Genomic DNA, 12,613 nt, shown 5'->3' on the forward strand with positions numbered 1-12,613 from the left:
GTAATACTTGTATAGATGAGAAAATTTTCTTCCTTTTGATGTTTTATTTTCAAGTGTGCCTGCAACAGAGAAGCTAATACGCTGAGGTATGCACACATATACATGCTGTCCATGGATAATAAGAATTTAATGACATATGGGGCTCAATGAAGCAAGGACTTACGCTTGGAATGTTTGTCACAGAGGGCTGATGCCCTCATGTCACAGAGTCTCAGGGATCCTTTGCTGCTGCTGTAGACAAAGAGATTGCAGTGATGGGGATGGAACTCAGAGGCTGTAATCACTTCCGTCAGGTCTTCCATATTGGCTGGCTTTATATCTACAATATCTGAATGGAAGTTTCATTAAGGAAAATGCAGTTGTTCACAGGTAAACCATGACTCCTACTGCCTTCTTGAAAGAAGCATGTAAATGTCCATAGATTTAACACTTTTAGATAAAGATGTACCCATTTGTTCGGCAGTAGGGTGTTTTTAAATTTCCATACCTGCCCCTTCTATGCCAAAGAGCCACTAGATACCAATGGTTTTACAGCAGATGCTATTAGTGGGTCAACATGTGCCCATACTGTGCAGAGACATCAAAGAAACAGTATTCCAGGGGATATAGAATTCTCACCTTCATTAAAAGTAACAAAGAGCAGGTAGCTATATCTCCTGTAGTTGCTATTGAAATCACTGCTCTGTCGCAGATAATACTGATTGATAGGGAACAATGCACAGCTCAGATCTGCTCACTTCAGTAAAAGCTCACTGGCTTTTATGACCATGCAAATTAAGCTAAAAAATACACATAGCTTAAGTTAAAAGCCTCAAACAATGAATGTACTTCTCTTGCAAAGGCAAATGTGGCAAACACAGAAGCACTTATGTAAATAGTTTTGTGTGAATATATACTAATATAACCTCCTTTCTAAAAACAAAATTGTGGGCAGTATTGATTGTGCTATTTGAATACTTGTGAAAAAAGCATCTGAAACTGCATTCTTGGGGTTTTGTATGAATGATGCTCACTACTGAAATCAATACGAATTTCTAGTGTCAGAGAATTGTAGATCTGTCATTTAAGTGAACATATCTGGAAAAAAAAATACATCAAAGATCTAGTTTCCCAAGCACAAACCTGTCAGCTGGATAACCAAAAATTATCCACACAGAGTACAGCTCACATACTGCCTCTCTAGCACTTATATATCCACCCATACATATTACCTGCCTTGATGAGCCTAAAACCCCAGACCCGATTGGCGTGTATTTGGAGGAGAAGGCCAGCCTGTGGAATATTGCTTATAAAGAAAAGAATGAAAGAAAAAGTCCCATGAGGGGGCCGTAAGAAGAGAGTAGATGCAGAAACATAAAATGAAAGGGATATATATGTAAAGTAGTACATTTAAATAAGATTGTACATTTTCATACGGCCCTCAGCAATCCACTGTAGATAAGCCATCCAAATGTTAACAAATCCTTCGAACAAGAAGAAAAGTAACATTACCCTACTTTATTGACGAGGCTATGCGAGAGGCAATAAAGGATCTGCATAAGATCACATGGGAAATGCATGACAGAACAAATTCAGATCTACTGAGTCCTAGTTCAGTGCACTAAACACAAATCATCTCTGTGCCTGGATTCCCTGAACATAAAATTTGAATCAGCTGATGTTCAAAATTTAAACATCTCAGAGGACAAGATAAATGAGAAAATCTGTTTTACTGATGGCAAGAGGAATCACATATCATGATACTAAGCCTGTTTCTGTTCCCACTGTGCCTGCTTCCCAACTGGAAGACCTTTGATTGATTTCTGTGGGAATGCAGTACAGTCTATCACCACCTTTACATTCTATACTTTGATCTTTCCCAAAAATGCAGATCTGGGATGCTACAATGAAATAAAACATAATACAAAAGATTCAGAATAATTATCTTGATGAATTTGTACAGACAAATACATCATAGTGATGCCTTTTTTTTTTTTTTTTTTTTTTTTTTTTACACAGAGTGATTTAAAAAAGAAAATATCAGCAAAACTATGAATATCTTGTGACATTTAATAACAACCGGGAATGAATTAATGTTGCATTTCAACTGCATTCCCACTTACTTGCACTATCACATTTGCATTCATCTCTAAGAATCCATCCTGATTAATATTAGCGCAATGAATGTTAAGATGTAGCAACATTGACTTACCCATTTTATAAAGCATCACTAAATATTTCTTGAAAATAAACTGGAAAAAATAACCCTTATTTGGTTATTTGTATCTGGTAAATCTGTCTCAAGAAATATCTTTAAGTAAAAGCAATTGCTTTCAGTGACTGAATCACTTTCAGAGTTCAGAGAAATTATAGTAACTCAATACATGAATTTTACCTCTCAGCAGAGAGATGAATAATTGCTGAGTGATGAGAAAGATATAAAATATAAATAGAGTATGTGAAACAGTCACGGTAGAGTATCATTTTTCTGGATGCTGAAGACAATATTGATGAATTTTCCTTCATTGCATGAAATGAATAACCTTATGCTGAATAATGAAATTAAATATTCCATTCTCCTGCCAGAAAAGCAGAAAATACTTGAAACAGACTGCATTTCCTGATGTGATCTAAATCTCCACTGAGAAAGAAACTTATCGCCTACTGAGGATCATAAAGAAAATGCACCACTGAAAATTCATCCTTTCGTTAGATTTAGAAAAATTAAAACAATAACACTTGTATTGATGTAAACAATCAAGGGAATAGAGAGTTGCAGAAGAGATTTACCCCAAATGCATTTGTAATAATAGATGGAAAAACAGCCCTTGCTTTGACAGCCACAGAACCCAATGGATCAAAAGAAGAACATGTCACACAAAAGAACATTTTCCTCCTCTCATGATTTTTGCCATCTATTTGAAAACAATCAAGTACAGCTTGACATGTGATGTGTAGGAACTGTATTTAAACTAGTGTACATGGTAAGGGCAAGCATCTCCCATGAGACATTTCACATTTCTATTTTTCCATCTTCCCTTTGTGTCTTTTTCTTCCTTTTAAGCATAACGTTGCACAGCAGGAAAATATATAAAAAACTGGACCAAACAGTGTGCTTCAGAAACAGGCCCTTTGGTGAACTTGAAGAGCTCAAAGAAGAGGGAATCTGGCAGAAACTGATTAAATGAAAATTCCATTGCTAAAGGGAAAAGTATTCCAATGGCATAAATCTGTAGAGTCTTCTCCTATGCTATCATCTTCCCTCGCAATCACATCTCGTGGAGATGTCTTGAGTGGGGCATGGTCCCTCTCCCCCAGTTCATTCACATCTCAAATACCAGTCACATTTGACTGCTGTTGTGCCACATACAACATGGTTCATTTTCAGAGCATGTACAAAAACAACTAGGACCAAAGCTATCTAAGACAGAAAGACCAAAGAGTTCACCATTGGCAGTGCACTATAATACATTTCTGTTGTCCTAAAAAAGCTGGGGTTCTCATGCATGAACAGGGTAGTAACTGCCCCTAAGAAAATGAAAAAGGTCCTTACACTGCTTTGACTCCCACAAGTGCTTACCAAGAATAAGGCATTTTGATCCCTAGTAGATAACTACACTAAGGAAAAGCTGAACTGGTACGTTGCCAGCCATGGGCTGGAATGCACTGGCAAGTATTTTAATTCATTAACGTTAAAACAAGGAACAGAAAGTATATTCTTGCTTGTGAAAAACAGAACAGGTGTGTCTCTCCTAACCCAACCATTTGCTGTCTTACATACCCAGCCTCCCCTCCAAAATGGAAATTAAAGGTCTAGTTTGCTTGGAGACCACAACAGCGAGACATGACGCTCTTAGAGTTGAGTTAGTAGTTACAAGTCCAGGAGTTAATTTTGGGAAAACATACAAAGATACTCTAAGGCAATGCAAGCTTTAACTTTGGCTAAGAGTGTCTATATTCTTTCCCAAAATTATTCAGGAACAAAGGTATAACATAGGAGAGCAAGTAGGCAGGACAGAACCTGACTGAGAGGAGAAAGGAGGCTTTAGGGAAAGATCTGAGGGAGGGGAGGGAGGGAAGCAAAGCAGTGGGAAAGGAAGGAGGAAAGAGCATAAGGAAAGGCATGATTAACAACCTGCAATGATACACAGTGAGGGATGCAACCCAAGCACGCAATTCAGTTATATGGTATGTTTAGTTCTAATCCAGTATTTTTTGCTGCTGTTGTGCAGCTGATAGTAAAATGAGGATGAAAGGAGGAACAAAATTTGTTCCCCTGCTTCTGGGCCACTGATGTAACAGAAATACCCTCCTCTGGGAGAAATCACTCCATAAAGTTCTTTTTAGTGCAGGTTACAAAGATGGCCCTTACCTTGATCCAAAATTTACATTAATCAGGCTTCTCCTCTTGATCAGCTAGAATATAAATGAGCAAGCTTGCTTTATGCTCATGCCAAAATATGTATAATGAGAATATGGAAAATACATAGGGTTCCTGCTGAGCAAAAAAGGTTCCAGAATAAGTCTCCTTGTACAATAATGGAAACATAGCAGCCTCCTCAAAACAGATTAAATTCCCTTTGAAGAGAACAGTATGCATAAAGAAATAGCTGCTTCGTCTTCCTGAAACCATCAAGGAATTCTACAAGAAACTGAATTCTGTAGAAAACAAACTTGCAACTCACAAGCTATAGTATATAAAGGACTGAATTTTGTATCATTACTTTGGAATCATTTTTATATGACTTGTGAGTTCACTACAAGAAGGAAATAATTTGTACGGTCAGATGACAGCTACAGAAAAAAAAATTAATTGGCCCCATTTATTGAAATGCAATGGAGGAGGGAGGCTTTCTTTAGAAAGCCAGACAGAATTTTCCATTATAACTTCACAAGAAAACCAAAATTCTCATCTTTCTAATTTCAATATATGCTGATGTGACACTTCATTTTTACCCCTGCGTGGGACTTGGGTTTTTGCAATTTTTAAGCACTTTCAAAAAATAAACTTCAGCATAACATATCTTCTCAAACCTGGCTGCTCCCTGTGTTTTCCACAGGTTTGTTCCAGCTCCTAATTTTGTCTGCATCTCACACCTACGTTCCAGTGTAGTCCTAGAAAGATTCACTGACTAGCAGTTGAAATCAATAACAATTCATAGAAGCTGCCAGGGCTTCAGCTCAGGGTAATTGATTACTGTGGTCCTGCTGTGGCTCTACACTTAATATAAGCATTTCTCTGAGTGGTTTCCTCTGTTAGTCATTTAATGCACACTATTTTCATTACAAGGAGGGAACTGTGATGCTTACAAATCAAGCTCTACCAGTTTTACACTTCCTACATGGTGATTATATCATTCCTATACCATGTGCCAGCTGAGGGAATTAATTCCAAATAGCTACTTTTCTTCCAGGTTGTTTACATCACTGAGGCAGGGACAGAATCAGGCCTCAGTATGCTTGACATCATGGTGTGATTATATCAATCCTATTCTGAAAGAAAGAATCAAACCTAACTTGTAAATAACCAGCCACTTACTCCTTTCTTCTCATTTCTCAAAGATATACCATCTGTTTTGACTGCTGAATAACAATTCTACAATTGGCATGTCACGACACTGTTAGATAGGGTCCAGCTTCTGAATCTCTTTCAGACCTGTTGTCCAAGAGTCAAGGGTTTCTGGAATAGATTGTCAATAGGTTAATGGATTTGGCCTTTTCTTCAAATTCCAGTGTTTTACCTTAGGCAGAGAGATGACCCAGTATTTATATTCTAAGTACTCCTAATAGCCTCAGTGTCAATGCTTTTATCACACAGCATTCACACCACTGCTTGACTAAAAGCATGTACATGTACATTTTTTTTAAAAGCCCAGAGAGTTGCAATTACATTGTCTGTACCATTTGACTCTTTTGAAACACAAAACCAGAAACTGCTGCATAAGTGTGAGCTCCTTCAAGCTGTCTTGAACGTAATGTCTGTTAATGCAAGGTATTGATCCATACCGAAAATTACTTGGTAGTACAATGTCAGCCCAATTCCATTTTTAATTCCATTGTCTTTAAAATGATTCTTCAGGCATCATACTGGAGTTGGGACCTCTAGCAACAGTCTCACACTAGCAGTGATTTCTAAAAATATCAATTTAAATGGGTTGACTTTGCCAATAAAATGTCTCCATCCAAGTTGTTTACATGGTGCTATTATGATAGTAGAGAGGCTTCTGACAGCTTTTTTGTTTTTCCTGTATTTTTCCTCATATCAGGATTATGAGGTACAGGAAAAGTAAAAACTGCTATGGGGCCTGTTAGCTCTATGTGGATAGCCAAGTCACAGTCAATTACGTTAGGCACTGTGCAAGCGTAAAGTAAAGGGGTTGCTTATAATATAAAGAACAAATACAAGTGTTGACAAAGAAGAGATTAAGTAATGTTACACAGTTCTGCGGGCTTCTGAGGTTTCTTAAGGATTACAGCCTAAAGTTAGATAAAAAAAGAAGATGTTACTGGAAGAAGAAAAGACATGGTCATAGCTAAGAGGCTGTAGTAGCAATAAACTTCCCAGCTACTCAGCTAGAAGTAGCCATGAAAGAGAATTTGGCCATGTTAGGTAAACAAGAGGTATAAAAACTAAGCTACCGTTGAGCTCTAGCTCACCCAGAGATAGGACGATATATTCAGTACAACCTACTGTCTTATTAGTAATACACATTTATACAGTGCGGATAATAAGGTCTGCACGCTACAGTGGTGCTCCTTGGGCAACAGCCTCACATTTATGCTCTGCATACCACTCTCAGTACAAGACGGCACGTGCTTCCTCACAATCTATTATCTAAAGCTTCAGCTAGATGCATGCCTAATTGAGCTCTCTTATTTCTGTCTTCCAATATTATAAACTTACAAAACATGAGGAACACAGAGGTTAACATTCAGACCCTTTAAATGTGTTCAGGAACCAAGATGTCACTGGTTTAACCGGCAGCTGATAGGAACCAGACTCCCTAAGGACTCAGGGACTAACAAGATTTGTTCAAGGCTGAACAGGAAGCCAGGGACAGAAATTAAATACTAAACTTCTGAACCAAAGATGCAAATCCTGGACTTTCCGTTTCAAGTTTCATTCAGAATTGGAGATACTTGGCAAGAAATTAAAAGTAGTATTAGGAAATGTTTTCCATTCATTAAAGTTCAAAGCAAAGGAGAGTCAGTATCAATGTCGATGTTTTACAGAGAATGAAACTGAGTCATGAAGTGGCAAAGACTTGGCAAAGGTCAGCTTAAGGGCCAGCAATAGTTCCAGATTCTGATTTAGTGGTCTCTCCCCTCCCTGCCCACAGTACTCCAGGCATGTGTGTATTCTCATATTCTCTTCTTGGTTAGTTGGTTTTGAGAGGTTCTTTCGTTGTTATTATTACACTTTTGGAATTTTTCCCCAGAATGCTGATTAGTCTAAAGACTCATTCTGATCTTTGTAACATCAGAATTACTTTGTATTCCCATTATCTCAGTAGAATAAAAACAGAAAGCAGCAAGAAAGCCCCAAGTCTGCATTACACAATTACTTGAAAAAAGAATCAACATATTTTAAATGTACTTAGTCAAATTTTAGGAAATTGTTTTTACTGCCATACATTCAGAAAATGTCACAGACTTTGCTGTATGCGAGTTGGAGAGAAGCAAATCTAATATATGAGAACCTGCCTATGGAGTAGCTGCAACATTTACAAGCATTGAAAGCAGAGAACTGTAGAATAGCACTGCTAGGAATATTTAAAACTGTGCAAGTTACACCCAAACTTTCTCATAGAAAGGCCTGTTCATACACATTGCAACCATTAATATACTTGCAGAATAATTAATTCAGAAGTAGATACTGGAAAATTTTAATTTATTTAAGAACTGGATTTTTGGCTTGGTTTTTTTCTGAACAGAATGCCTACATTTTCCTCTATAGACACAGTCACATGCCTGCTTCAGCAACAACCATATGCATATTCAAATTTTCAAGAGCAAAGAAATCATTATGTGCATATACACAGCTGAGAGCAAAATTAAGTGGATGAGTCAACAGAGGAAGACCTGCCTTTCTAAATGCATATCTGCGTTTTTCTGTGTACAGTACTCAATCACTGAAAGACTGCAAAGTCATATTTAGTTGAAATATTTGCATATTAATTAATTATGTGTCTGAAATTATTGTGGGATGCTTAAAGTTACATTTAGAACATAAATACCAGAAGAGCCTCAGGTACATATAAATTATTAATAGGTGAGACCTATTAAGTCACCTAGCTCAGCTTCTTTCAGGCAGTACTATTCTACGTAGTATAAGTGGCACCATGTACCACATACTAGCCCGGGTTCCAAGAAAAGAGTGCAACTTCATAAGGCAAGGACAAATTATAAACTAAACCAATATTTAATCATTCATAAACCTGCTTTCCTGAAATCAATGAGATGTCTAAAAGAGGACTGAGAGGGATCTACTCGGTTTGCTGAATCCAATCCCTGGTAGTACAGACGAAATCCAACATTGTCACAAACAAGTATTTCTCTGTAATACCAGGGACTGGATTCAGCAAACCAAGTAGATCCCTCTCAGTCCTCTTTTAGACATCTCAATTTCGGAATATATAACTTCCTAAACTCCATCTTAAAAGTAGCCAGGGATTGTTTCCCACATAACTTGGAGAGAAGAGATAAAATGTCTTCTCTTTTTTTTTTTTTTTTTTTTAATGAATAACCTATTCAGTAACAGTAAAACCATCAAGACATTTCTTCCTTATAATTATTAAAATCCCATGAAGCTGAGGAAGATCTGCTTATCAAAAGGCAGACACAGAACTTCCAGCTGGAGGGTATAGAATTTTTAGAGCATTTTATGGAAATTTTTCTTTTCCAATGTGCAATTCACTCTTCTATATACCTTTCAGAAAACCCCAATACAGCAGTATTTGTACCCCAGTAGAGTAGAATAATTCCATGTTTTAACTGAAGTTACAATTCAAGTCACAAAGGACTAATTTTTTGCATGATTTAGCTAGCTCAAAGTGCCTTCTACAGCCTAACACACTGCCCTTCCCTTCATGTTTGTTATGGAAGTAGTCAAATAAAACCATCTTCAAAATACCCAGATACTTCTGAAAAATAGGTACTTTAGAAATACTGATAATGGCTTATGTTCAGAATTTATACTGGTATTTCTGACTGCAACTAACTTTGCACTGCCAAGAAATCCCTGAAGATGAGCAATGTGAAAATGAAAATGAGGAGTTCCATAGTGAAAGTTTTCTAAATCATCTATATTAAATTATACAAGTCAACCAATTAAAACCTTTTGGCAGCACTTATTACCTAGTTGCTCAATTTATGTGAAAGGATTTACAAAAATACCCATCACCTTGGTCTCTAGGCACTGAAGAGAAATACAGATTCCAGGAGTTTGAAACACCAGGATTATTCCCCAAGGCAAAGGGGTTCGATATTCACAGCCTTCTGCCTGTTTGCTCGGTGTGCTTTCAGAACATTGATTCCAGGCAAGTCACACTGCCTGTAGTCAGTATGAAAATAGTCCAAATGGACTTATTCCTAACTCTGGTGCTGTAACTTTGCTAATATTAATATTCCTTTATTTACAGAGCATTTTTATTCCAAAGGCCCTAAAAGTGACCTCCCTTAGCTACTGCAATTTCATGTGCAATGGCACTACTAAAGTGTAGTCTTTGCCAGTTTGTGTTACGACAACAGAAAAGAGAAACTTCTACATTAATAGAAGTACCCTGGCTACTTAAATATTGACAAAATCTTCCATGGTCTCAGGTTTTAAAGACTCAGAGGAACACAGAGGGACAGACTGCAAGCTTTACAATACCTGAGACAACTGTGTGAGCATTTTTTATGACATCTCTGTTCTTGCATGGAATACTCTTCAAGAGAAAAGATTTTAGCCAATCAGCAAAGCAAGTTACTTTTTTTTTTTCTTCATGTTAATATTCTGCAAAAGATTGTGCTTTGCAAGGTTAATTTCAAGTCCAAACTCACATGGGAATGTGAATAATTAGACTCATTTAAGAGAATTCGCCCCTCTGGCAGAGCTGATTAAATTATTTATACATTATCTTTTCGTATAATTGTACCTAGAATTGTGTAAATGTTTGGGGTTTTTTTCCTAACTTTCAATAAATTCATAATACATGTTTTTCAAGTTGGATACATCACCTGCACCTGTGACAACAGAGAATGGCTCATTTCTAAAACGCTTCAATGAGAAATTAATCCAGAGGGAAATAGAAGCATGCAATTTAAAAGCTTCCACAATGACACCATACCGATTAAAACTCATCAACTGAAGAAATAAAATCAGTAAGACAATAAATCTTGGAGTGAATCCTGTTACCTATTTCCACAGGACTGCAGCCACATTACACTAAAATACGAGTGCTACTTAGCTGAGAATCAGCTCCGTGATGTGACCCTTTATCTGTAATTAAATACTCCTTGCTCTAGTTCCCAAGCCTCTCTTTGCTAAGGATCTCAGATTCTGGATAAAACCTGAAAATCCCGTCAGAATAAACCACTAGGGTGAAAAAGGAGATCTGGCTGGTGATGCTAACGTTCATTTCAGTTCTACTAAGTGCTCTTTCTCTCTTTGATAGCAATAAACTTGAGAAAGCTTGAGATAATGATATTTCAAAGGGCATTCCTGGTACAAAATAGTAACTTGTTTGCTGCAGTCCCAATTAAACTGGAAACCAATTGGTTCTGTGGAGGTCTGTGAAAAGACATCTTTGCATCTATTGTAAAATTCTAAGTATCTTCTATAGTTACATTGCTTAGGTAACTCTACAAACATATGAACACAGTGAAATTCCAGCTGCGTTCTTTAATGTACTATTAAAGCAATCCAAAATGGCTTTTAAGGGCTCAGGATTTCACACTATTCTTTATAATTTGCTGCAAGTCCAGTTAATTTCCCCCCCCCCCCCCCCCCCCCCTTTTTGCAATTCACTATACAGTTTCAAAAAACAAGAGTATTTTAATGCCTCTGGTTATGTTTTTCTTTTACCTCTGCAGCAACAAAATAATAGGTATGGGTCTCTATTTGGAGATAAATGCATTAGAGAAGAAAGTGGGTTAGATGAAGAAATCCATTAAACGGATAACATAATCACATACTTATTCATTCAAGTTGTGTATGGACAGGAGTGATAAGTAAGAAAATTACGTATTCTGATTAGCAAATTAATATTTTTATTAAACAATAAATCTGCAGTGCAGTAATTATCCCAAGGCTATAGCTGTGCTCAAATCACCTTAACTTCTTTAAAAGCAACTCCAGAAAAAGGGAGAGACTGGTCTTTGCCAAGAATGCAAAGGCCTCAGCTGTAATTAGTTTTTCACAGCCAGGCTCAACTCTTCCAATTTATTTATTTTTGGAGGATGGCTAGATAGCATATATTTCCATAGCACTATCCCATGCCTGAAGACACCAAGATCTGACACTCCAGCTGTGTATCATTTGCTTTTGCTGCAATGTACATTTCAGCTGTATGGCAGGAGAGTCTCAGACAGTGATTCAATGCTAAAAAAATACTGTTTAACTACCTCTGATACCACTACTTTGGCTATCAGACATGCTCCTTCATCCAATTCTGACTGGCTTATAGTCAAATTCCTGAGATAGAAGTCAAGTTAAGGTGATGAGAATAGTTTAAAAGCAATTGCTTCTGACAAGGATCATCAAGTATTGTCTGTCAAGAAATAAAACCAAACAAAAATCTTGAACTACCACTATTGCAAATTTATTCACATTTTCACAGCTCCCTAAATCTGGACTTAAAGACTCCTAAAAGATACTGAGAATTCTCTGTATTTCTTGAAAACAAGTCATCCTCGAGGTCCTTATAGACCCTACTCACACAGCCTTACTGCTATAATTATCACGTATTATTTGAATTACAGCAGTTAGTTATAAAGACTGTAATTTGCACCAGATAACATACAAACACACAACTGTTCCTGCTCTGAAAAGCTTAAAAGCTGTATCCAATTAACATATTCTACACTAGATGATGACCACATCAGAAATAATGTTGTGTCCAAGCTGGGTGTAGCTCTACCTCAACAGAAGCACAAGAACCAATTCAATGCCTGTTGCAGAAGCTGTATCTGTCAGTGTTTACAGGACAGAGTCATTTCGGTGCTTCTAGAAATGCAGTTCTCTCTTGGCACTTTGCACTAGGGACACAGAATTTTTCTTACAAATGAGTCTGTTGAGAGTTCATGAAAACCTTCATTTACTATTGGGATTCTATACAGTTCAGAGATGACAACTTACAGTTACACATACTTACTTATTTACTTATTTTATTCCTCAATTGACACTAAAAACATTTCTTGTGTGAATTTAATAAAAGAATACCTACTGTATTCTTCCTAACAGGTAGCAAAAGCACACATCAAGGACTTTCCCAGCTACGACATTTCTAAAATCCTCATTCTAGTGGTCACATGAGATACTTTGTTTAAAGCTTAAAATTATTTACTTCATGCCACATTTGGCTACAGTAGTTACAAAGAACAGGTGCCTGATGCATTGTTTAATTACACGCTCATGGAGTCAGCATGGTCC

At 37.0% G+C, this 12,613-nt stretch overlaps 1 protein-coding gene across 8 annotated transcripts in view; it reads right to left on the reverse strand.

The window, feature by feature from the left end:
- Positions 1-12,613, reverse strand: part of PPP2R2C (protein phosphatase 2 regulatory subunit Bgamma) — a 207,944-nt gene that overhangs the window by 34,970 nt on the left and 160,361 nt on the right. For all 8 annotated transcript variants that reach the window (XM_037385213.1, XM_037385239.1, XM_037385222.1 and 5 more), the window contains one exon: positions 164-328. In XM_037385213.1, coding sequence (XP_037241110.1) covers positions 164-328 — 165 coding nt within the window. The remainder of the gene's footprint in view (positions 1-163; positions 329-12,613) is intronic.

The sequence above is a fragment of the Falco rusticolus genome, chromosome 1, assembly GCF_015220075.1.
Source record: "Falco rusticolus isolate bFalRus1 chromosome 1, bFalRus1.pri, whole genome shotgun sequence".
NCBI classification, from domain to species: domain Eukaryota; kingdom Metazoa; phylum Chordata; class Aves; order Falconiformes; family Falconidae; genus Falco; species Falco rusticolus.